This window comes from Paroedura picta, chromosome 2 (assembly GCF_049243985.1).
Source record: "Paroedura picta isolate Pp20150507F chromosome 2, Ppicta_v3.0, whole genome shotgun sequence".
NCBI lineage: Eukaryota > Metazoa > Chordata > Lepidosauria > Squamata > Gekkonidae > Paroedura > Paroedura picta.
In genome coordinates, this window is record NC_135370.1 from 157,317,292 (window position 1) to 157,341,267 (window position 23,976).

Below are 23,976 nucleotides of genomic sequence, written 5' to 3' on the forward strand. Positions count from 1 at the left end.
CAAGAGAACTGGGGCTGACCCAAGGTCACACAGCTGGCTGCATGTAGAGGAGTGGGGAATCAAACCCAGCTCTGTAGATTAGAAGCTGCCATTCTTAACCACTACACCAAGCACTGTTCAGACAGCTCCCTCAAAAACTGTTCTCAATGAGAAGAGAAAAGATGCATGAGAAAATAAGTATATCCATCCAACTCAATTCAGTTCTTAGTAGACATCATTGATGCCAATAAATACCAGGTTCTGCTTCCCTCAGACATACAACCATAGCACAAGACAAAACCATTTCAGACCATTCAGTTAATGGGCAACTTTTGGTCATTAACAAATTAAGCTAGGATATAAATTTGACTAATAATTTGATGAGTTTCAGGCATCTGATAGAACACAGTAAAGAGGACACAACTGGTTACAGGACTGCACCAACACTTCCAGAGCCAATGGTCTAATGCATACACTGGTGAAATTCAGGAAAATTGTACTCCAACAGCCTCAATAGCATGAAACCAAGTTACTTTTCCTGCTTTGTACCTACTACACACTAACAATAGTATGCAAGGAGCAAATATCCTGTATGTTGTATACTTACAAAGGATCCATTGAAATAGAAAGTTGCTTTCTGGGGTGACAAACTGTACGGACTCAGGGGTGGTCTGATGCAAGCAGAATGGGAATAAGTCTGGGGATAAAAGCATACAGAATTCAACACAATGTACATGCAACATTTATTAGCCAATAGAAACACAATGTTCGTACTCCTTGGTGACAGCAAGTTTACACCACTTGATACCTTGAAAAAAGCTTTCAAAGTGATACACAATAGACAAAAAAAGACTGAAATACATTATCTGACCTAGTTAGGAAGTACATATTTAAAATAAGAAGACACTTGGAGTTCCAGATGCCATAAATACACTCTCCACATAGCTTGGCAATGCTGACTTTAGCATATAGTCCGGAGCTTTCGCTAGAAGACCTCACTGAATAATCTTAAATAATTAAGATGAGTGAACAGTGAATCAGTACTAGCTACGCAAATGGTACTATTAGAATCACCACTGTCTTAACACACCATTAGAAAGTGCCCAAAAGCAACTCCGATGATTTAGAACACTAATCCTTAGAAAGCACAGTAAAGTAGGTCAGTAGGATTATTCCCATATTGCAGGTGAAATGCTGAGACGAACAGCAGACTGTCCAAGGCCCCTCCCCCCCCCATGGGAGTTCAAAGCAAAAATGAAAACAAGGAACTTGAGGCCAGCCTGTCAGCTGCAGTGCTAAATCAGATTTAAAAACAGGCACTTTTCAGTATTACCTTCACAAAGTGAATGGACAGTCATATAACTTTAATTACCCGGACAGATTTGTTGTCAAGTGCTGATAAATGCTACTGTGTTGGGATGATTTTAACAGGCCCAGAACTGAGAGCATTACCATTGTTTCAATGATGATTGTAAGATTGCCTTTCCCGTCAGTCAGTGCCACATAGCTGCCACCTCCTTCTAAATGTCCATCTACCATCAGGTAATGCCAGCCTGGTTGCGTAAATTGGGTTGTGTGTGCTGTCACAGAAACAGAAAATTATCTCATTGTCTTAAAGATGACGATTTTACAATCTTAAACAAATCATAACATTAAGAAAAGAAGTATCAGAAGGCTGCACACTGCATGAATGCAACAGCCTTATCCTGTGCAAACTACAGAATAACTCCTTCCAAAATTTGGGAAGAATGGTCAGCTACCCAGTTCACAGACAGACGTGCAACCACTTTCTTGCCCTGGCCCCAAGCACATGTTCCTGCACTGCCACAAGCTTGGGTAAGGCAAGAAGCATCTATGTAGGAGCACATTCCTACAGTCTCACAGGACTGGTATTCTCATAAGGCAGCAGATGGGGTCAGAGTGCTAGTTCAGCCCAAAGACATCTCATAAAGGGTTAGTAATTGGCATGCCAGAGGAAACCAGGGAAGAAGAGAAGGAGGATCTTGGGTGACTAAGTTCCCTTTCCTGCTGTGAGCCAGACATAATATTGAGAAAAGCAATAAAACTATCAAGTCAGCAAACCGGTTTTGCCTGCGATCACCAAACATGTCCTGTGCTGCATTCCTCAACTTCAGTGTTGGACTTGGCTACGCAGGTTGGTGAGGCAGGACTTCCCTTTGCAGAAGCCATGCTGATTTTTTTTCTCAACAGGCTTCGTTTCTTTATATATATATCAAATAATTATATCTTTGATTATGGTTTCTACTCATTTGCTTGGGACAGACATCAAGCTAATTGACCTATGAGTTCCTGGTTCCCTTTAAGATCCCTTTTTAAATATCTAGTCTTCTGGCAAAGTGGCTGACTTTAGTGATAACTTGCAGATACATGTTAGTAAATCAACAATGCCGCATTTGAGTTCCCTAAGAGTTCTTGGGTTTATGCCACCAGGATCTGGAGATGAACTGTTGTTTTTTAAATTTCTCCAATAGGTCATCACCTCAATTTGACTCAGTTTCTCAGACTCTGTTTCTGAAAATAGTGGCTGTGATGTGGGTACATGGCCAACAGAGTGAATGTAGAAAACAGATAAGCTAAATGAATTTTTTGTGTCTCCCCATCTTCCTTTAGCAATCCCTGTATTTCCTGGCAATTCAATCCCCCAACTGCTTTTCTAGCTGGTTTTCTGTTATGGATATGTTTAAATAAATATTTATGGCTCATCTAGATCCTTTCTAAAGTCTGCTCTCCAAATGCTCTTCTCATGTGCCTAATTAAATTATGTCTAAGTTTCAAGTTCTGTTTAAACATTTACCAGTAATCCATATTGGAGGATCCACACTGTAATGCCCACTCCACGGTTCCTGCGCTGTCATTAAACCGCACCGACCAAAGGGTAACTCTTCATAGTAACTAGCCACTAAATTCCAAGCTATAGTGCTGAAAAGACAGAGGAATGAATATATGTGTTAATGAAAAGAAGTGTTCTAGAATTTATTCAACTGACTCAAGACCATTACGTATATACTAATGAAGAGTAGCTCAGAAGTTCTTAAGTAGTAAAATTGTGAAGAACAACATGACATTTCAAGGAATTAATGCATTCTGTTTTCATCACCTTGCTTTTGAGCCATCATTTGGGGATGGATGAAGCAGGGTATAAATACTTTTTAAATAATATGAAATGTATAAATACTTCAAGGGGAAGGAGGGGAATCTACCAGCCATCAAGAAACACGGTATTGAAATACACAGGGATATTTTTTTAGTTAGGATATGCTATTTTCATATTATATACAACTTTATTATACTGTGCATTTTTTAATTTTTATGTTATATATAGAAGATACATTCCTATGCATGACAAGACATACGAGGTCATGTGGCCATTGACGTAGTTTTGGTTGAGGATTCGAGCCCAACATCCTGCGCCCACTTCATTGTTGAAAGTGCTGTAGTCTTCTGAAGCCCAGAGTTTCTTTTTTGTTAATAAGGCAGAAGGCATTGTCTTGGTCCCTGGATAGTGAGCCCTTGATAAGACAAAACAAAAAATTCACACAAAAATGGCTTTTCAACACATGGTCAAAAAGACTGACACATTCTTAAGCTTTTAGCAAACTGAAGGTTTTGTTGCAGCAGTTCTTATTAGCTCTTGCTGACCATGAATTGATTCAAAAATCCTTAAAAAATATCTGGATACCCACTAGAGGTAGGTCTTTTGTTGTATGTTTGACTCCACCAATTTGGATGCAAAACAGGAAATCTATGGCAGGGATCCCCACTCTTTTTAAACCTTTGATTTTTTTTTTGGGGGGGGGATTGTTAGCACCATAGATTTAGTAATTATGAGAGCCAGCTTGGCATAGTGGTTAGGAGCGTCAACATCTAATCTGTTCTGACCAAGCAGTGATATCAGGGCTCTCTCAGCCTCACCTCCCTCACAGGGCGTCTGTTGTAGGGCAAGGAAAGGGAACCTGCCACAAGCCTTGTGAGAGAAATCAAATAAGTAATAATAAAAAAGTGATTGTAAGCCACTTTGAGACTCCTTCAGGTAGAGAAAGGGGGAATATAAGAACCAACTCTTCTTCTTCAAACTACTTTTGAGGATCTATATAATGAAAATTTTACTTTACTTAGTATGACATAAATGTCAAAACTACCTAACCAGTCCCTACCAATGTTTATCCATGTAATCCAAACCACTGCCATAACAAAAAAGCTTAAAAATTCACAAAAGAAGACATGCTTTAGTCATAAATCCTAGCAAAATACTCACCACTATACAGAGTTTCAGACCAAGACCAGTCAAGGGAACGTTTTATCCCATTTATGGGCTAAACAAACTGTTCCAACTTAAGACGAAATCTCTCATGGACTTCTTTTCCCACTTCTCTGAAATACCACACTAAATTTTCATACTACACATACATTCACATCCTAAACCCACTTGGGCCTTTCATCCTCCTCCAAGAAGTGGCAGTTTTGAGTTAAACAGCAGTAGTGGGGTATGCATCATAATTCCTCTGCTCTAAATCACAATCTCTCAAGTGGCCCTATCTCTTCTCTAGGGCCCATACTTGTGTTTGTGTTCAGAATGAAGGAAAGTTGCTTTAGGAGGAAAGCAATTTGAAGCATGGAAATAGAAAAGAAAGAACTCTTCTGATTAAAATATCCCCTTCTGAAGCATTTTTATAGGAGGGGGGAGAAATGGGGAAATGCTATCAGGGTGTGATATTTACATATATGTCTTATATCTATATAATTTGTCATCAAGAATAACAAAAGAGGTACACAAAAGAGTAACATTTTCTTTCATGCGGAAGTTCTGGGATTATGAATTTGGTTCATGGTTCGCAGCTGAACCACAAACACATATGAATTGGGAGGTTGGTTTGTGAATCGAACCAGTTAACATTGGTTCAGGAACCATTTCAGGTTTAAATCCCTGTTTTATGCGGCCTTTCTGCAGATAGCAGAGGGCTATTTAAACCATTGCTTTTTGCTCTCTGCAAAAAGCTATGGGAAGCAGAAAGCAAAGGTGAAATGACTATGATTTTTTTTTCCGAGCAGAAAGCTGTGGTTTAAATGACTCACAACCAAATACCTAAGCTGGGTTTTTTTCTGGTCCAAAATTCATAAAAGTTCATGGCAGTTCTTCCACTGGCAAATATTGCTTCGCAAACCATGAACTGCCCAAAATTCATGACCAACTTTAGTTCATCAGCCGGTTTGTGCCCATCCCTATTCTGGACAACACTGCTTTGTTGATTTACACTGGACAGCAAAAGTTATCACAAGGGATTGTACAGAGGCAGGGAATGTCAGCTTTGAAGAGGCACCCTACCCAATGACATCGACCACTTCACGGAGTTCAGAGTCAAGCATCATGACAAAAGAAATTGGTTCCCATTGGTTATCGCTGGCTACGATTCGCACCCGCTGCAGCTCTTGCTTATCCAAAGTGTATCTTAAAATCTTTGAATACAGGGAAAAAAGGACACATAATTCTTCCTATTTATAAAAAATCAAAATTGCCATTCTTTCAGTGCAAGACAATTATTTATATCATCACTGCATAAGTATTAAAAGTCTGCTCTCTGTTAGGTCTGGGGAGGCAGGAAAAAAGCATCCTGTTTACATGTAGTCATGAATAAAAATAGAAACAAAGTCATCCACCTGTCAATGGAAGGATTCTGGGACAGGACAACAGGATATTAAGACACTGCAAAATGTTAGTAGTCAATGGTTTGTGCTGATTTTGTGTAAAAAGCAGGTACTGCTTCGGTGGGGCATAGTATAGCTCAGAGTTTTTTAATGCTAGTTTATTCATAGCTTTGTTTTCATGTAAAAGATCTCCCTAAATGTAACAGTACAGGAACTGCAGGTAAGAACAGGGCCAGTCAAGGAGACAATTAGTGACCCTGACCAAGAAAGGAGGTCACTGGCCATAATGATTTCCTTTATTCCTTTATTTTTAAATTTGCAATGGACACACGAGAAACAAAAAGATGGGATACTAGGAGACAGGTTAGTTGGCACTACACTAGGGATCAATGAACTATCTCATACCTTGATTCCAGCAGCACCTTTATGACTGACAAAGTTTTATTCAAAACATAAGCTTGAATAAAGGTGCCACTCAAATGTTGTTCTGCTGCTTCAGACCAACACAGTTACCCACCTAAATTTATCTCATACCTCTCCCAGTATTTAGGAAAATTAAAAAGAGTAGTTGTAATAACACAATGAAGTCCTCATCTAGCAGCACAGCTCAAGAAAAAAAGTAGGAAAAACTTCCAAAAATAACATTGTTACTAACTGAATCTAGAGTGCCCCAAATCCACCCAAACTGAGAATGAAAGCACACATTCTTAGCCCAACCCATTAGATGCTCGGGCAGATCTAATCGATAACAAGTTTAATTTTGGGTATAACTTTTTGTGTACATGCATACTTCAGTACAATCATGCTTCCAGGCAGAATTCTAAGAGATAGAAAGAACATCATTATTAGCCCACTATGCACCATTCCTCAATAAAAGAAAAAACCTGAGCTATTTTGCAACTCCTGGGAAAACCTCAGGTTTGCAGAAGAGAGGAAAAAGATGAAACACCACCTAGGCAGGGGAAAACAAGCAAGTAGGATGACAGGGAGGAAACAGACAACACAAAACAAAAGATAGAGACAACACAAAAATAAATAGAAAAAAAACCCAACCTTTTGCACAAAATATAGGAGTTGCGAGTTGCGACGAACAAAAAGTACTCTGTTTTGGACATTAGCCAATAAATTAAGCACTTTCTGCTCATGGTATCACTTAGTTCTGCAGAACAGGTTTCCTCAAAAAGTTTAATATTATGATTTACTGTCTGGTATGCTTGGGACTGCAGCTGTAACCCAGAATCTCTTCTACAGAATTGATTCATCTCATAATTCGGTCTCAGAAAGATACCCGGTTCAACATGTTTAGAATGAAAGCTTGCACTTTTTGAAAACCTGACTTGAATTTTGATTAACAAATTAATTAAGCAGGTTAAAAAATGTCGTTCTACAATCTATTGCATTGGTCATATAATTTTGGTTATTGTTTATGTTGAAATCATCTCAGTGTTAAATACACATCTACTATTCTACTTTGTAAGTCTGTTGATTGCTATAAATAACTGCCAATTATAAAGTCAACTTACATACCATAAATTCTAGAATACAACCTATCCACAAATTTAGGACAATCCATTGACTGAACTATAGATAAATCTATAGATCTGATAATAAACTGTGTGGAACACAAAAGAAGCATAATGGGGCCCTCCCCGACAAACAGAAAATAAATCAAATCCAATTCAAACCTGAATGTTGCCAGTGGCATATATGGATCTTAAAATTAATTTTGAACCACTTCAAAAACCGTATAATAGCATGAAAACATAAGATTAAAGACCTGCAAAGCCATCAGACAAGTTTCCTTCCCTAAGGAAGCAGAAGATTGCCTTGGGGCCAATTAAAGTTAGAAATTCGTATGTCTGCATGTTTCAGATATTTATATAAACTATGCAGAAAAGATCATTACAGGATGCATCATATGATGATGGTAATGAACACTGCTCCGCAGGATAAGCTTTGAGCTGTTCTTTTAATATTTATCCATGATGTGAAATTAAACCAATATTTAAAAAGGAAAACTTATTCCACCAAGAGAGAAAAATCAGTAATAAAATTTGTATAATTTTATTATACAGTGCCTTCCCCAGTCATTACCGTTTACCTCCCAGCAAGCTGGGTACTCACTTTACCGACCTCGGAAGGATGGAAGGCTGAGTCAACCTTGAGCCAGCTGCTGGGATAGAACTCTCAGCCTCATGGGCAAAGCTTTCAGACGGCTGCCTTACCACTCTGCGCCACAAGAGGTTCTTATATAACTATGCTAAAAACAAAACAAGTTCAAACAGGTTTGCACTACAAATATGACAGGAGCAAAAAAAAGAGCCCTGAACCAACACAAATAAAAATAATAGCTTCTCTTGCTTCTTAATGTATCAGATAAAATCTAATTTTATCCATTACAATTTTTCTTCTGTCATTATGGTTTGGTTCAAACATAATACTAAACCATGGCTTGGAACATTAACGAGCATGTTTTCCTTCCTCAAGCATGCTGCAATTGTCTCCCTAGTCTGGGGCAACCCTAGTTTCCTTGAACTACCGGTTTGCATGTGATAGCAAACTGTCCTTCGTCATGCAGCTCATAAAATACGGATAGGGAGAAAGAAGCCGCCTTAACTTATTCATCTAACACAGCCTTTTTCAACCTTTTGACCATGGAGGAACCCCCAAAATAATTTTTCAATCTTTGAGGAGCCCCAGAAGTGATGTCAGCTGGTCACACCCCCTGCCATCCCCTGCCACACGCCCAAAAGTAACATCACTGCCTACATCCTCAGGCCTCCTTTTGATCCATTCCTCCAGTTTCCTCTGCCTGCTCTACCTCATGTAAGCAAAGAAGAGGAGCTGAGAAGACCCACACATACACACCTATCATGATGCTTCAACGCTCCCATGGCTCCCCTTCAGAGCTCCCACTGAACCCCAAGGCTCCATGGACTCCTGGATGGGAATCCCTGATTTAGCACTAAAGGAGTTTCACACTATACCTGAACCAAGCCTGTCTAGACAACCAAGATGATCAGGAGGAAAGGCTAAAGAGTCTGGGACTCCTCGATCTAAAACAAAAACATTATGGGGAACCTGACAGAGGTTTATAGAGTTACTAGTACCAAAGCCCATTTTAAAAACAGGTGGCAAAGCAGGGCAGACAAGCTTGCTGGCTGGTCTGTGTCACCCTGGGGGAGGTATCCCACCCTCTGCCAGCTCCATCAGTGGCACAGGGCAGCAGCAGGGTTGCCACACTGTGTAGGAGGCTAGGGGGTGCTCATCACATGCGAATCTAGGATTGCTCTTGTAGAGAACAGCTGGGTAGGTGGCGCAGCATGGGGGCCGCAGAAAGGGACTGGTGGGGGTGAAGAGGGGAAAGGGGAGGAGGGCTCCTGCAGGGTGGGCATGCTTGGTGGATCCCTACAGAGGCCTGGCTGGAACATGTGACTGAGCATGGGTTGGCAGCTTGACGGCTGTGGCTGGCTACTGTGCAGGAATCTTTTAGCAGCCACTCCACAGCCCCCCTGCCTTTGACTCTACACAGCAGAACAGGGCAGACCATGTGGCTCTGGTGGAGTACAGCTGTACCACATTCCCCATCCTCCATCGGTCAGGAGGTCAGGGAGCATCCAGGCTGTCACGGAGGAGCTTTTTAGCACTCAGTCCACAGGCCCCTACCTTTGTTTTTGCGGAGCAGGGCAGGCAGGGTGGTTGAGGGGGGGGGGTGTAGAATTCCCTGTCCTCCCATTGGCTAGGAGATTGGGGAGCAGCCAATTGGCTCAAGCTCCCCAGCTTATTTCCCAGTGGCTCTTCATCCTTCAGCAAAGTGGGAAGAGGAGCAGAGGCCCGAGGAAGAGCATGCTAGGCCTCTGATTGGCCCTCAGTAGGAAGGTCCTCCCCCCTTGAGGGCCAGTCTGAGGGCCAGAACACTACAGCAAACAAAATTGCTCCTGTGACCTCCTTCACCATTCATTTTTTCCCTTCCTCCCCAGTCAGGACATATTTAGTAACATTCCAGCAAATTAGACCCATTAGATTCCTCTACATTTTGCGTGCATTTGGCAACCTGGTAGTCTAGCATTTACATGTAGATTCACCAATATTAAGCCTCCTTCACCCATGCGCTCAATCCACTTCCAAAATCAACAAAACAAATAATTATGGGACAGGACAGAATGGTAAGTCAGAAACCCACAACATTCTACATTTTACTTTGGCACCCCCAAAGTGGGGCAAGGACAGAAGGAATCTTATGATGGATTTATGACAATCTGGTAACTTTTAAATAATTCTGGCTTTTGATAGTTCTCTCCTTGAAAAAAAACTCAAATGAGTTATTTTCTTTTCAATTCTTGCTGACACCTCTCTATTTTGACCATGAATTATAAGAGTCATGGCTATAAATGTCTTAAGAAATGGCGTGAAAAATTTGAGAAGCTTTCTTAAGACTGTACATTATAGTCAATTGACTATTGACTGTCTGACTGACTGACTCTACATGAGACAAGATTTGAGAAGAATAATAGAAGGGAAGCATTGGAGAAAGGATGGGCTAGGAGCACAGAGAACATTAGCAGCTGCACTTTATACATACATGTATAAGAATAATCCTGGAAAAGTCTGGGTAGTGGTATGGATGGGGAATCCTGTTCCCAGGAAAAAATTACTGTCTAGAATCCCTTTCCTTCCTTGCTGTGAGCTAGGTAAGAAAAGTGAAAAGGGAGTGAGACACCAGATAGCAGTTATGGTGGTGCAGAGTGTGCCAAGCTTCCAGAGAAAAGCACCTAGGAAATTACTTTCTACTTCTCTCAAGAGCTCCATCCAGCCTTTAGCCTAGCTCCTGAAACAGCCCCAGTGCAGAACATGATGCTGTCTGGCACAGTTGACTGAACATTATTGTGCTTCTTCACAGCTGCTGGGGCTAAGAACTGAGAGGAAGGGAATGAAATGAACACTGTGCAACACAGCAGGTGCCATGGGACCACAGCCACCATGTTGGGCATCACTACTCTAAGGGAAGGAAATGATTTATTAAAGCAGTTTAAATCATGGTACAAATACACACTATAATCTGTAGCAGAAAAATAAAAGGAAAAAGCACACAGGTTAGCTGCCGAAGTTGGCAAAGGAATACAGATATTAGTACAAGCTTCATCAATATTAGGAGACATTACAAATTATTATATCATGTCAAAGTGAAAGGATACAGCTTACAGACCAGAGCCCCATGCAATCCCACTTTAAAGGAGCAGACTGATTACTTGCTAAGTCTGTATCAACATACTTTAAAAATAACATGGGATTTCAATTTTTTGAACTACAGATTTAAGGAGTGAGATTAAACTACACCGTACATTTCTAAATGTAAGGCAAAATACTTGTAAAAAGCTGTATTAAAGATTTCTTGACAGCCCAAGACAGCTTTGAATATAGGCCTATAGGGATATTGTTTCCCTACGATTCCACACTTACCCTACTATCTCAACAGCATCATTAAGATAAGGATCAACTACCATTGACTTCACAATGTCCCAATCTCCATCCGCAGCGATGATGCCAATGTTCTTTTTACCCACTCTGTCCATTGTTTTGCGCAGTACCTTGGTAACAAATAATATACTTGAAGTATAGCTTTCACCAACCAAGTAGCATGACAGCATTAATTTTACAAACCAAATAGTAAGGAAAAGGTCACCAGCAATCTGGCTTTTATGTAAAGTACCCAGAAAACCAGGATTGCACATGCCATTAATCTGAATGCACAGTTTTCAAAGGAACTGAAGCACTAATTGTGTGAAAATCACAGTGAGGCTGAGGGTGATCCTTATAAGTGAATGGACACATGAAGTATGTCAGTAGTGCTTAAAACTAGAGTATTATTACCAACAGCATTCATATATCTACTCAAGGTTTCTAATTGCCTGAGAGCTTTTTGTTTCCAGTTCTTAATCTCAAGACCGGTTTTGATGCCAGAACACAGCCTACTGTAATACAAAGAGTGTCTCCAGGTCTGCCCAGTTCAGTAACTAGAGCAAACTCAATCAACTATAATTACTGTATCTCTCCACAAATCTGGGATTGGACAGATTCATAATTAGCCACTCATCAGGCAATTTGTTGCAAGTGACTATGATCTCCAGGCAATCATGAAGGGAACTTACAATGTTCATAAAGGAAGACACACAAGTATTTGGGACATAAAAATTTACAATGGTATTACACACTAGATGGGGAGGGGTGCCCAACTAGTATCACAATTAGATAGGTTTGATGCCCATCAACTTTTATTTTTGAACTTGCGTCCAATAATATTTTTTTTATCTTGTATGTCAACATTGAACTTAGTAGCATTTAGTCCCATAATAAGTTATCTCAACAATGTTAAAATGTATTCTATAAAATAACGGGTCTAATTATTCAGTATCAGTTTCTAAGCAAAGAATTCTAAAAACTTTCCTTAAATTTAGTCTCCTCTGCAATCAATTTCCATCACTAGTACTCTTCTAAAATACCAACACATGACTAAATAGTTTGATTTAATACAGCAGCAGTAAAATCAATTGAAATTTTAAAAATAAAATTAAAGTTTTATAAACAGACAAGAGGCAAAGCCACAGAGGGAAACAATTGGCACTAGGATGCACATCTGCACTGTGGCCTTCCTGGGGGCTGGCTACATGGCAAAAGCATAAATCATGGAAGGACAAAAGCATAAATCATGAAAGGAAGGAAGGAAGGAAGGAAGGAAGGAAGGAAGGAAGGAAGGAAGGAAGGAAGGAAGGAAGGAAGGAAGGAAGGAAGGAAGGAAGGAAGGAAGGAAGGAAGGAAGGAAGGAAGGAAGGAAGGAAGGAAGGAAGGAAGGAAGGAAGGAAGGAGCCAAACTGGGTTCCATCGGGATGAAGGGCAGCCATTACTTTCTCCTGCCCACCCACCCCCCCGGAGCTCCTTGAGTTCCTGCCTCCAAACCTCAAGGAACATTCCTAACCCAGGGCTCACCAGCCTCCAGGTGCAATCTGGACATCTGGAATTGCAGGTCATCTGCAGACTAGAGAGATCAGCTCCCAAGGAAAAAATGACTGTTTTGGAGGAGGGACTCTACAATGACAACATATCTCCAGGCTCCTGGAGACGAAAGGGCTGCTTGGGAGGGGGGAACTCTGTGGCACTGTCCCCCAGAGCGGTTGTGGGATGCAAATCTCAAGTTGGCACCAGAGGATTTGTTGGAATTGCATAAATCAGTCCCCCTGGAGAAAAGGACTACTTGAGAGGGAGGACTCTCTAGCTTTGGATCCCTTGGAGGTGCAGGGATCCCTTGGAGGCGCCAGTTGGGAAACAAAGAGTAATCCTGTGTGGCAGTAACTGCTAATTACAATAAACATCAAATAATTCCTAAATTTGTCACAGTTTCTTCCTTCAATTAAAATATTTGATAGCAAAATCTGCTACAACTGAAAACCTTTCAGTCTGTACATTCTTCAGTTCAGTTCACTATCAAAGTAAATCAAAAACAGTTGTATGTTTCAAACAGACATGAAAACATTGGTTGATAAAGAACTTACAGTGGGTTTCTCAAATACTGCCTCTATGTCAGTTTTTCTCAACTATTTTACCATTAAGAAAGCCCTGAAACATTCTTCAGGCTTCAAGAAACCCCAGAAAGTGAGATGTCCTGATCCCAGCTAGAGGCTGGCATCCAATATTCAGGGATGCCAGCCTCCAATGGAACCTGAAGAACCTCCAAAATGAACGGTCCTCTCCGGACTGCAGAGATCAGTTCACCTGGAGGAAAGGGCTGCTTTGGATGGGGGCTATGTGGCACTCCCTTTCCCTCCACACCCACACCTACAGAGAGAGAGAGAGAGAGAGAGAGAGACAGAGACAGAGAGACAGAGAGAGAGATTCAAGTGGGTAGCCATGTTGGTCTGAAGCAGCACAACAAAACCAAATCAGAGTCCAGTGGCACCTTTAAGACCTACAAAGATTTATTCAAGAGAGAAAGAGAGAGAGACAGAGAGAACACAGAAGAAAAAAGTATTCCTTTCTTCTGAACCTTATTAAGCACTCAATCACCTCTCCATGTAGGAAATACCTGAGTGTTTCCCTCCTTGGATTGCTCTGAGAAGTCATTGGCTAGAATGTCCAAATTTAAAGAAAAAGACTCTCATAACAGACAATGAGCAAGTTAAAAAAGACACCATCCTCCTACAACAGTTGCTTCTGCCTGTGCTCTAGCTACATCTCTTTAAGGCAATGGCAATTTGTACAGCTTGGTGTAGTGGTTAATAGCAGCGGCTTCTAATGTGGTGAGCTGGATTTGATTCCCTGTTCCTCCACATGCTGGGTGACCTTGGGGTAGTCACAATCCTGTCAGAAACTGTTCTCACAGAGCAGTTTCTCTCAGAGCTCTCTCAGCCTCACCTACCTCACAGAGTGTCTGTTATAGGGAGAGGAAGACTATTATAAGCCTTTGGGCAGTGAAAAGCAGGGTATAAAAACCAACTCTTCCTCTACTGCGAATGTGCTACAGGGAAACAATGTCTACTTTCTCCACATGTCCTCATGGTCTCATGGTGCTTCTGTGCCCCCCTCTACAGTTTCCTCAACTTCCATGTCATTAGTCTCATATTTGCTGTGATGGTCTTGGAATGATTCAGCAAGACCAAGGTGGTATCTGTATGGAAAGGGAAAGTTTGTATCACACCCCAGTCCTACCCACATCAGCATTATTTTCCATACTATTGCCCGTGATGGCTACCTACAAAGGATTCCTCCCTTCTCAGATTGGAAACTGCAAAGCTTGCATGACTTACTCGTGAGTAAACATTCTCAGGGCAGAGGATTTTTCTGGGCACCCTGGAGCCCAGGGCAAGCAGAGGGACAGTTTCTGGGCCTCCTGCCATCCAGAAGGTGCGCAGAGGCTACCCCAGCTCCCCCCCCCCCAAGTCCTCTGAGTTATAAGAGGCCAGGAGGCCAAGGCAATTTACTGGCAACAGGGCATGCTCTGAGGCTGGCTCCTCTTCCACCCAGCAAACTTCTGAAACCAGCAGGAAGTTGAAGGTGGAGAGCTGACCCTTTGTTAAGCCCTTCCTGGCTGACGGCTGCCTCCTGATTGGGGCTAAGCTACCAGGGCGGGCCATTCCTGGATGAGGACCAATCAGGTAGTGAGTGAGCAGTCAGTATGGATTTTATAAGGTTTACTGACTGATATCATAGGAAGGCCATTAGCAGAACACTTCACAGAGCAAATCAGCAGTGCTAAAACCTTTACTCTGCAGCTAGCTTTCTAAGATATCTTCATGTTTCTAAATCCCACAAAGCAAGGTAATACCATAACAACCTAAAAGCTGCACATCATTATGCTCAGTTTTCAGCTGAAATATAATAAGAATAGTTAAAAAGCCAAATACTTTTTATTAAGACCACCCTAAACAATACAATGTTCAAGCTCGCATGTTCTACACAATACCAGCAGGCTTTTGGTTTGGGAGTTTGCTATAGGCAAAGGCAGCTAACTACTTCCATTGTCAACCGACTTCATACTAGGGTTGTGTGCTTCAGCCGCACAAGCCCAAAGCACCCAGCGTCATGGCACAGAGGGGAGGGCCGGTGCTGGTGTACCAGTCGGCATACGCACGCAGGCACACTGGCTGCTTCGGGCTCGAACAACCGCTTCAGCGGCCGAAGCACACAACACGACTTCATACCATAAGAAACTGTTACAAAAACTATGCTAGCCCTGAAGGAAATCAGACAAACCTCTCTTAAATTTATTAAACCAAGGAAGGACTTGTTTCACAGAATATAGAATGTTTACCGAATATGTCTATAGCATGGATTAATGGAAAGAGCTGACTCCCCACCTACTAAAAATTAAACCTGCCCTTTTAGCCATTGCTGCCAGACGTTGTGCTATGTACATCTACTAAAGAACCCACGCTGGGTTCAAATGATACCATCACTTGCACTTTGGGCTACCATTCTCCAGGGGGTGGCTGGTTTTCTCCCAAAATTACAACTGGTTTCCAGATAAAAGATATCTGTTCCCCCAGAGAAAAGGTGATGAACTCTGTGGCATTATGCCCCACAGCCCGGGAAGGCTTGCTTGCGAGGAAGCACCAAGGAAGAGGCAGGGAAGCCATCCAAGCTGGAAGCTGGGAGGTGCAGTTTGGCGCGGTGGGGGCTTGAACCCTCCCCAAGCCTGTGTTTCTGGCAGGTGCTCACTCACTGGCTTCCTCAGTGCCCTTTTGGGGGTGGGGGGGATGGAAAGACGTGGGATCTGAGTCCTGTAAACACAAAGGCCTTGGGGAGCAAAGACAGGAGCCCTTCCTGCCCACCTGCTCCTTTACTCGCCCTACATTTTGCCCAGTGCTTCCATTTCCTTAGGGGCAGGGTCCCTGCCTCCCATGCTCCCCCCATCCAGATAGCCCCTCCACCCTGACGTGGAGAGACGCCCCTTTACTGGCTACCATGGAGGTATCTGCAATGATTAAACCGCTCCCAATTGTATTTCTTACCTACCCTTTCTATTCAGACTAGGGGCAGGGTACATCTTGATACAAAAACATACAGAATAATAAGATATCCTAACCATTGGTGGCAGCCGCAGCAGGCCGACCAGCTGTGGAGCCATCGGCCCTGCTGCCAGCAGCATTACCAGATCGGTCGTCGCGTGCCAGCTTGCCCGGCTGAGGAGCTGTCGGCTGGTAGGGTGGGGTGACAGCGGCACCCTTATGGGGGGCCCACCGCTAGCACCCATTGCATTCCTGGATGCAACGGGCTTTCAGCCTAGTATATTGTTTATAATTCAAAATATTCCAATTTCTAAAACCAAGATTTATGTTCAGAAATTAAATGTGTGTCACAAGGTCCCTTAATTTCAATGATTCTGCAAAGATGTTTTGAGTGAAGATGCTGAAAAGAACTGTTGTTGAATGATGTGGGTGTTGATGACTGTTCATGATCATGGCAACAGGGGGCCAGCAATATAGAATCAAAGAATTGGAAGGGAACTCCAGGGTCATCTACTGCAACCCCCTGCACAATGCAGGAAATTCACAACTACCTGCCCACCCAGTGACTCCAATTCCATGTCCAGATGCCCCCTCCCAAAAAAAAAAAAAAAAAAAAACAGAACCCCTGGTCAATTAATTTTGTAAGTTTAGGAAGGATCAGACTGACTTTCATTTTTGTACATTTATTCCTATGGCAGTAATGACCTTTACATGTTTGTAATAATCCTTAGGGACTTTGTAGCCCTTTCTAAGCATCGGTTGGGTAAATTTTCTTTTTTATTCCATGTGGGCACTTCAGTAGTTTTTCATGGTAAAAAGGAAGCTTTTACAATTATGTTTCTTTCAGATATTTATGGTTAGAATATTTTGAATGGGATCAAGAAAGATTTGTATAACTAAGAGTTTTAAGTTTTTATAATATATATACATGTGTGTTTTGTTTGGAAATGAGCAGGTAACCATTTACATATGTTGCAATTTGGAACCAGAGTGGTATTTACTTCTCCTGTTAAGTGGCTTAAAAAAGAATTCTTGAAACAGGGTGATTTATATAGCTGGCCCCCCATCGCCACGATCATCAATAGTCACCAATAGCCATGTTCTTCAACAACAGTCCTTTTCAGGGTCCTCAATCAAAACAATTTTTGGAGAATTAAGGGACTTTAGTCATTGCATTAGTACATTGTATTAGCTAAAAATAAGCAGATGATGCCACGACAAGGTGGGACTGTTTTTCAGGATTTGTTCACCAAATGAGGTAATCTTTCAAGTTTCATGCAGCAATCCTATGTATACTTACCTGAGAATAAGTCTCACTAAAGTCAGACTGACTTACTCCCAAGAAGATATCCATAGTATTGGACCAAATTATAGGAGTTTTATTTAACTTAAAATATAGTAAGTTTTTCACATTGCTTAGTTGATAGCTCAAAAAACAGACCTCACAAGAGAGCAGACTATACATCTACCAGTAGTATTACATAATGGATGGAGCATTCATTTTATAATTCAATTATCTGGACAGCCCTGATTTTACTGGATAGTTTGGAATAAATTACTTCCGCCTAAATTATTTCACATGGCAATTGCAAGAATAAAATCAAATGAACCCTTGTGATAGAAGAAATCACAACTTATTTTTAAATAAACTCAACTGATAGATGTGTCTCATTTTATTAAAGTCCCCATTTAATTACACAGAACAATGACAAAGATGGATTGAAAGGTTCCCATTGCAGTTTTAAAAAAAGTGTGCCAGAATAAAATCAGTGTTAACTCTATACACACCAACATATTTTCGACACACATTAAGCTTTGGAATTCCAGTTGAGTGAGTAGCTGTGTTCTGATAACAATATACTACAATTTATACATCATGCTTTTATGTTGAATTACACATGCAAATTAATTATCAAATAAGCAAATCTTCTCAATTAGCCTACCTTGATATATTTACTGTTAAAAGTCCGTTCATTCCAGATCTACAAGGCAATTAGAAGTTGTTAACTTAGAAGCATTGTGCTTTTTAAGAGCAAATAGCAAAAATGCATCAACCTATTCATTCATAGTCACATTCTAATCCAATCTCTGTTATTCAAAGCCCAGCTACATGAGTTACAGAACCTGAGGATCGAGCCAGAAGTTCAGCAAACAGAAGGCACTGCTCTGATGTTTAAACTGAAAAAGAAGATCTAACTTGTAGTATTCCTATCACACTTGGCCAATGAAGATGTTGCTAGGGAGCAGGGGTTGCCATCAAATCACTGCAGAGTCATGGTGGCCCTGTGGCAGTTTCAAGGCAAACTCCCCTGTTTGTAAGGGAACTGCTTCACATGTATTCAAGTTGGAACAAGTTCTTGGTATATTACTTCTAGATACTGTAATCAAGACATAGCATTTTGTCTTATTCAGTGGTTTAAGTTCAAGTGACCTTCCAAATCATAGACTGAAACCATGTATTCTCCCTCCTTTTCCATCCCACATTCATTTTTCAACTCCTTTTTAGCAAAATCATAGCTTTGTCATACCACTAAAAATTGACAAGATATGCTTGCAAATCTGTCCTCCAAAGCAAAATCAGAAACCCATTTCAAACCAGAGTTTCTGATTCAGGTTTAGACAGCCAAACATCCTTTGCCAGCTTGGAAATTTCACAGGGTTGTCAAAAACATCCTGTCTTTTTATTAGATGTGTAATTTAAGGAAGTAGGCAGGTGAATCCTTTCAGGGCATTGAGATAATTATCAACTCATAAGCAACAACCTATTAGGCTTCTATTCATGGAGCAGGTCACTTTTTCTACACATTGGGTGATATAAATTTAAATCAAATCATGATTAGCAATAAGTTGGAAGGAAAAGGAAGTCATGAACAACCGGGGGTCGTGTCAGTGCATGGGTTTGATCCACATTATCTAGAAAAATGAGGCCTAATATAGAACGTGTGATATCCTGGGTTTGTACATATCATCTGTGTTGCTTTCATTTCCTGAACAGTACTTTTTCTGAAGTAGCAATTTTACTGTGCCTTCACTGTGGAAGATGAGAGGTGCTTGCCCACTCCAGAATAGCCAGTCTCAGGGGGCATATTGAATGATCTCAGTCAGGCTAAGGCAATGAAAAAAGAGGTCCTATGACTGATGGACAAATTAAAAACTGACAAATCACCAGTCACAAATGGAATACTTCCAAGAGTTTAAAAGACCTCAAATGTGAATTTGGGGGATCCTCGGGGGGAAAAAATACACAATTTATCAATAATATCCGCCTCTATTCCCAAGGTATGGAAGGTAGCTCATGTAACCCCCATCCTTAAAGTTATCCAAAGATGATCCAGGAAATTACAGGCAAATCAGTCTAACATTGATACCAGGTAAGTCAATGGAATCTGTTATTAAAGATAAAATTAGAAGGCACATTGATGAACAAAAGATATTGAGGAAAAATAAAAAAAACCTAAACTAAAAATCCACTCTGTATGCATGGCCAATATTATACTCATAGATGCTGACAGTATCATCAATACAAATTTATATATCAAAAGCCATCAATTCACATTTAACATACAAATTCAATGCAGTGGTTAAAGTGATAGGTGCAAAAACAATCCAAAACGGCCTTTTCTTTTTCTGGCACAGTGTCTAAAAACATAGCACCATGCCCAGTCGTGGGGGGGAGGGGAGGCGTGGGCATCAACGGTCAGCGCACAAATGCAAGTGCAGAGCTCTGTACCTGCGTGTGTGCACCGGTTGGCATGTCAACGCCCGCACCTCTCCTCCCCCTTGCAACGCGGCGCTGGCTGCTTCAGGCGCAAGCAGCCACTTCAGATGCCGAAGCGCCCAAGCCTACTTACAATACACAGTTTCACTGGCTTTTACAAATTTGCAATTGTTGCATATTAGACTTGCAAATGCTTGACAAATATTCTTAGACTTCCAAATACTTGAAGGACAAGAATTCTGTAAGGGAAGATCTTGTTTCACTAAACTTTTAGAGTTCTTTCAGGGGGTGAACAAGTGTGTGTGGACATGGGTGATCCAGTAGATGTTGCTTACCTAGACTTCCAAAAACCTTTTGATAAAGTTCCTCATTAAAGACATCAAAAGTGAACTCAGCAGCCATGGGATAAGAGGACTGACAAAAACTATTGCTTGTGAAAACAAGTGTGAACTTTGGACCTTATTCTGGCTGAGCTCCAAAATCAGATAAGTTTAGCAACGTATCTACACATGAAACATACTTAAATATGACAGCAAAGATTGCAATAACTTTTTTAAACCAACTGCTATACTAACCCCAATGTAGTCAATGTCCAAATCATGAAATCTTTTAGCACCTAAAATCCACGAGACAATATAATAAGCAGTGACATCTGGATGATCATAGGGCCAATTCTCACCCTTCCCAATCCATCCTGGAAAAGCCCACGGCAGCCCTGTAAAGCAAAGCGAGGGACAGAAAGGGAAATAAACTTTTGTAAGCAGAATATGCTAAATAAATGCTTCCTAGATTAAAGACCATCTTCACTAATTGGACATGTAAAACACACTACATCAAGTGAAGAAAGATATATAATCATCAAGTGATTATGGCTACATGAAACCTCTGCAGGCTACTCAAATAGCACAAACCTCCTGATAATATGGTTCAAACAGTTCATAATCCACCTCCCGGGACAGGCTGTGGTTCAGTGGTAAAATATACTTTTCACAAACAAGCTATGAGCTTTAATTACTGGCAGCTCCATTTAAATTATCTCCAACAGCCAGGGGTAGAAACCACCTTTGTTTCCCAGAGAGCCTAGGCAGCCCCCACCAGTTAGTCTAGAATATATTAGCCTCCGAGCCATTCCACACAGAAAAAAATCCTTATGCCAGTGCAAAGACTTAACGATAAAAACCCGTGCCTCCCGGAATTCCCCACCTGCTGCTCCTCTGCTGCCATCTCGCACTTCCTGCCATTTTGCACACCTGCTTGTAATGGCAGAAGAGGAGAAAGTGCTAGACATGCCCCTCTCTTCCACCTGTCAATCAAGACAGGCGGCCAATCACCTTTCTCACTCTTTTAAAGGGATTGCGATGCCCGCTATATATATTTATTTAATGAGACTTATTCATTTAAACGCATATGTGTTTATTCATGGATGTACAGGGCTCCTTTCATTGCAATCCCTCTTGCAATCCGGAGCCTTGAAGCTTTAAAAAAAGTTTTAGGGTGGGATGATTTTTTTGTTTGTTTTGGTGAGGAAGAGGCATGCTTTATGGGCAAACTGGTGGGGGGAAATTTATTTTGTGCTCTGCCTGTGCGATTGTGTATCTATTTGTTGCTCCAAGCTTTTTTTTTTAAAGAAAGCCCCATTCTGGGTTAAGAGAGAGGGGGGTGGGATCAAGGGCCGACACTGGAGCTGGAAATCTCGCTACTTCAGCCTCTTTGGTAACGCATGTGTCTTGTGCGAGTGTCTTGCTGGCTGCTCTCATCCTGCTAGCGCTACATGGCAGAGGTAATCCAGTTTTGTGGATACCCCTGCAAACACTTTAAAATGGAGAGTGTAGCAGATTTAACACTAGATGTTTACGATGTCGTGCAAAATGCCAAAAATAGCACTCTTGTGAAGTCTTGCATCCGATCCTTAAAATGTTCCAATATATGTTTTGACAACTATACTATAATAATAACTGGTAATATTGATAAACCTCTGCTTTTAAAACTTATTAAGTTATCAGCATGCCTTAAGACAGAGCTACAAGAAAGTCAGGAATGATGAGCTGAACTGACAAAATATTACACCTCATAAAGGAAGGCCATATGATTAGAATGAGATATTATTCAGAAATAATTAATGAAGAAGGCTAAAATGAATATAGATAGATGGTCCTGTATTAGCTACAGAACATTTTTTTCCAAAGGCCATGCCTCAAACAAGCTGTATTGAAATCCAGCACAGAAATATCGACAGCACAGAAATACCCTTTTTTCAATATAAAACAGGGCATTATTACTTAGTTAAGCCTCCATGAGAGAGAGAGAGAGAGAGAGAGAGAGAGAGAGAGAGAGAGAGAGAGAGAGAGAATTAATGATAATCTTAGGACTGGATGGAGTCTTTATACCTAAAAGGAAATAGGAAGGGAAAATAACTAGAAAATCTTAACTTTGAATTTAATGCTAGATAACTGTTGTAAAGGCGGGTGAACCTGAAAACCCCCAGACACCTAATTGCTCCAAGACATAAACACATATAACCACAAAAAGGAAGTTGCATTGTATCCTATGCATCAAGCAAGCCTTCTCTGACATATAGAATACTGCTGCTCATCCACCTGAGTACTGGAGTAACCTATACCTAAATCTGAATCACAGGAGTGTTTTCAGATTACAGAAACAGAACACTAAGATATTAAATATTTGAGTCCTTACCAATTAATTTAATGTTAGGGTTCCTCTTTTTAGCTTCTTTCATTAGCCACCATTCATAACCACGGAAATAATTCTCATCGTTTTCATAGTGCATATGAGATGCTTCCGTTCCATCTGTGAGAGACAAAACAAATTTATTTCCTCAGTACAGTAAATTCAAAATATGCTACACCCAGTCCTTTGCAAGCATATTCCAACATATTTCACTGAGAAGACACAATACCGCATATGTACAATAGTATTATCAGATACCTGCAAGAAACTCCCTCATTGGTCTCTACTTGCTGAGTGAAAAGACATTCCTTAAATCAGGAGTGGACCATTCAAGATCCCATTTACTTACAAGATTCCAGAATTCATAAAAAGAGATACATTTTAAAGCACATTGGCAAAATACTAAGATCTGAAACATGGATGCTAAATAATTATATTTTTTCAACATCTGGGATCCTTCACAGAATTCTGATATATTCAATTATGCCAGACTTTTACTAATCAAAGGAGTCAGCTGCTACATCACCATATTGTGGAGACACAGTACTGCAGCCCCCTGCTGCCACTGCCCCACAGCACTGTGGCACTATATTGCCATAGACTCCCCACCACAGCACCAGTGGGAACAGGGGAGGGCTTGGGACAGTGGCAGGAAGTAGTCAGCTTCCTAACATGCTCCAGCATGAAAACATCCCCCACAACTGATATTAAGGCACACCATCAAAAACCAAAGAGAAGCCCATGGGCACCTATGCAACAGAAAAGTCAAAATGCCAAGAGGTTCCCCACCCACTCCCCCAACAGTCCTTATCCTCTTCCCATTCACACTCTGCAGGCTGCTCTGTGCCATTCATGTAGGGAGTGGGCGGAGGGTAACTGAGGGGAGATGTGTTTGTGCCAGCAGCAGAGACGTGATGTCTGGTCTCAACACTGCTTTCACAGGCTACTTAATGAGCCATGCAGGTGCGTGTTGAGGGCCTTTTCACTGAGCCATGCCTGTCTTTGCAGTTTTCTGTCTGGTCCCGTTTGGATGGTGGTGATATTAGAACTTCAGTGGAGTGCCTAATGCCTGATGGCATGCCTCCTTTCCATCTGCCTTCTTGGCTGAGTGGATGGTGCTATTCTTGGGTGCTAAGACGGTTGGTTTGGGGCTTCACTTCTTGTCTTTTTTGCTCTTCTTTTCTTGGGGGAAGGGGATGTGCAGGTTGGAACAAGAATGACTGCATGTTGGCAGGGCTTTCACTCCCAGTCAGATACTTGCAGAGTGCTGGGGGTGGGGGGTGGGGGGTCCTCCTCCTGTGAACTAAGTAATATTCCAAGCAAGAATTTTCATGTGTAACACTTTGCTTAGCCACAATACATGGTCCTTATTTACAAGATGTAATCAATTCTCTTCTTGGTAACATCAGATAACATCAACAAACCATT

At 41.3% G+C, this 23,976-nt stretch overlaps 1 protein-coding gene across 3 annotated transcripts in view; it reads right to left on the reverse strand.

Annotated features, from left to right (window-relative positions):
- GALC (galactosylceramidase) overlaps positions 1 to 23,976 on the reverse strand; it is a 43,823-nt gene that overhangs the window by 12,029 nt on the left and 7,818 nt on the right. For 2 of the 3 annotated variants that reach the window (XR_013228554.1, XM_077323410.1), the window contains exons 4-11: positions 22,555 to 22,668; positions 20,436 to 20,575; positions 18,086 to 18,124; positions 5,324 to 5,454; positions 3,354 to 3,509; positions 2,795 to 2,919; positions 1,432 to 1,559; positions 587 to 676 (exon numbers count right to left, since the gene is read on the reverse strand). Coding sequence is in view for 2 of the 3 variants with exons in the window: in XM_077323410.1 (XP_077179525.1) it covers positions 587 to 676; positions 1,432 to 1,559; positions 2,795 to 2,919; positions 3,354 to 3,509; positions 5,324 to 5,454; positions 18,086 to 18,124; positions 20,436 to 20,575; positions 22,555 to 22,668 (923 nt within the window). In the remaining variant the exon portion in view is untranslated. Of the gene's footprint in view, positions 1 to 586; positions 677 to 1,431; positions 1,560 to 2,794; positions 2,920 to 3,353; positions 3,510 to 5,323; positions 5,455 to 11,103; positions 11,232 to 18,085; positions 18,125 to 20,435; positions 20,576 to 22,554; positions 22,669 to 23,976 lie in introns of all 3 variants that reach the window. The other variant, XM_077323412.1, reaches the window with a different exon arrangement.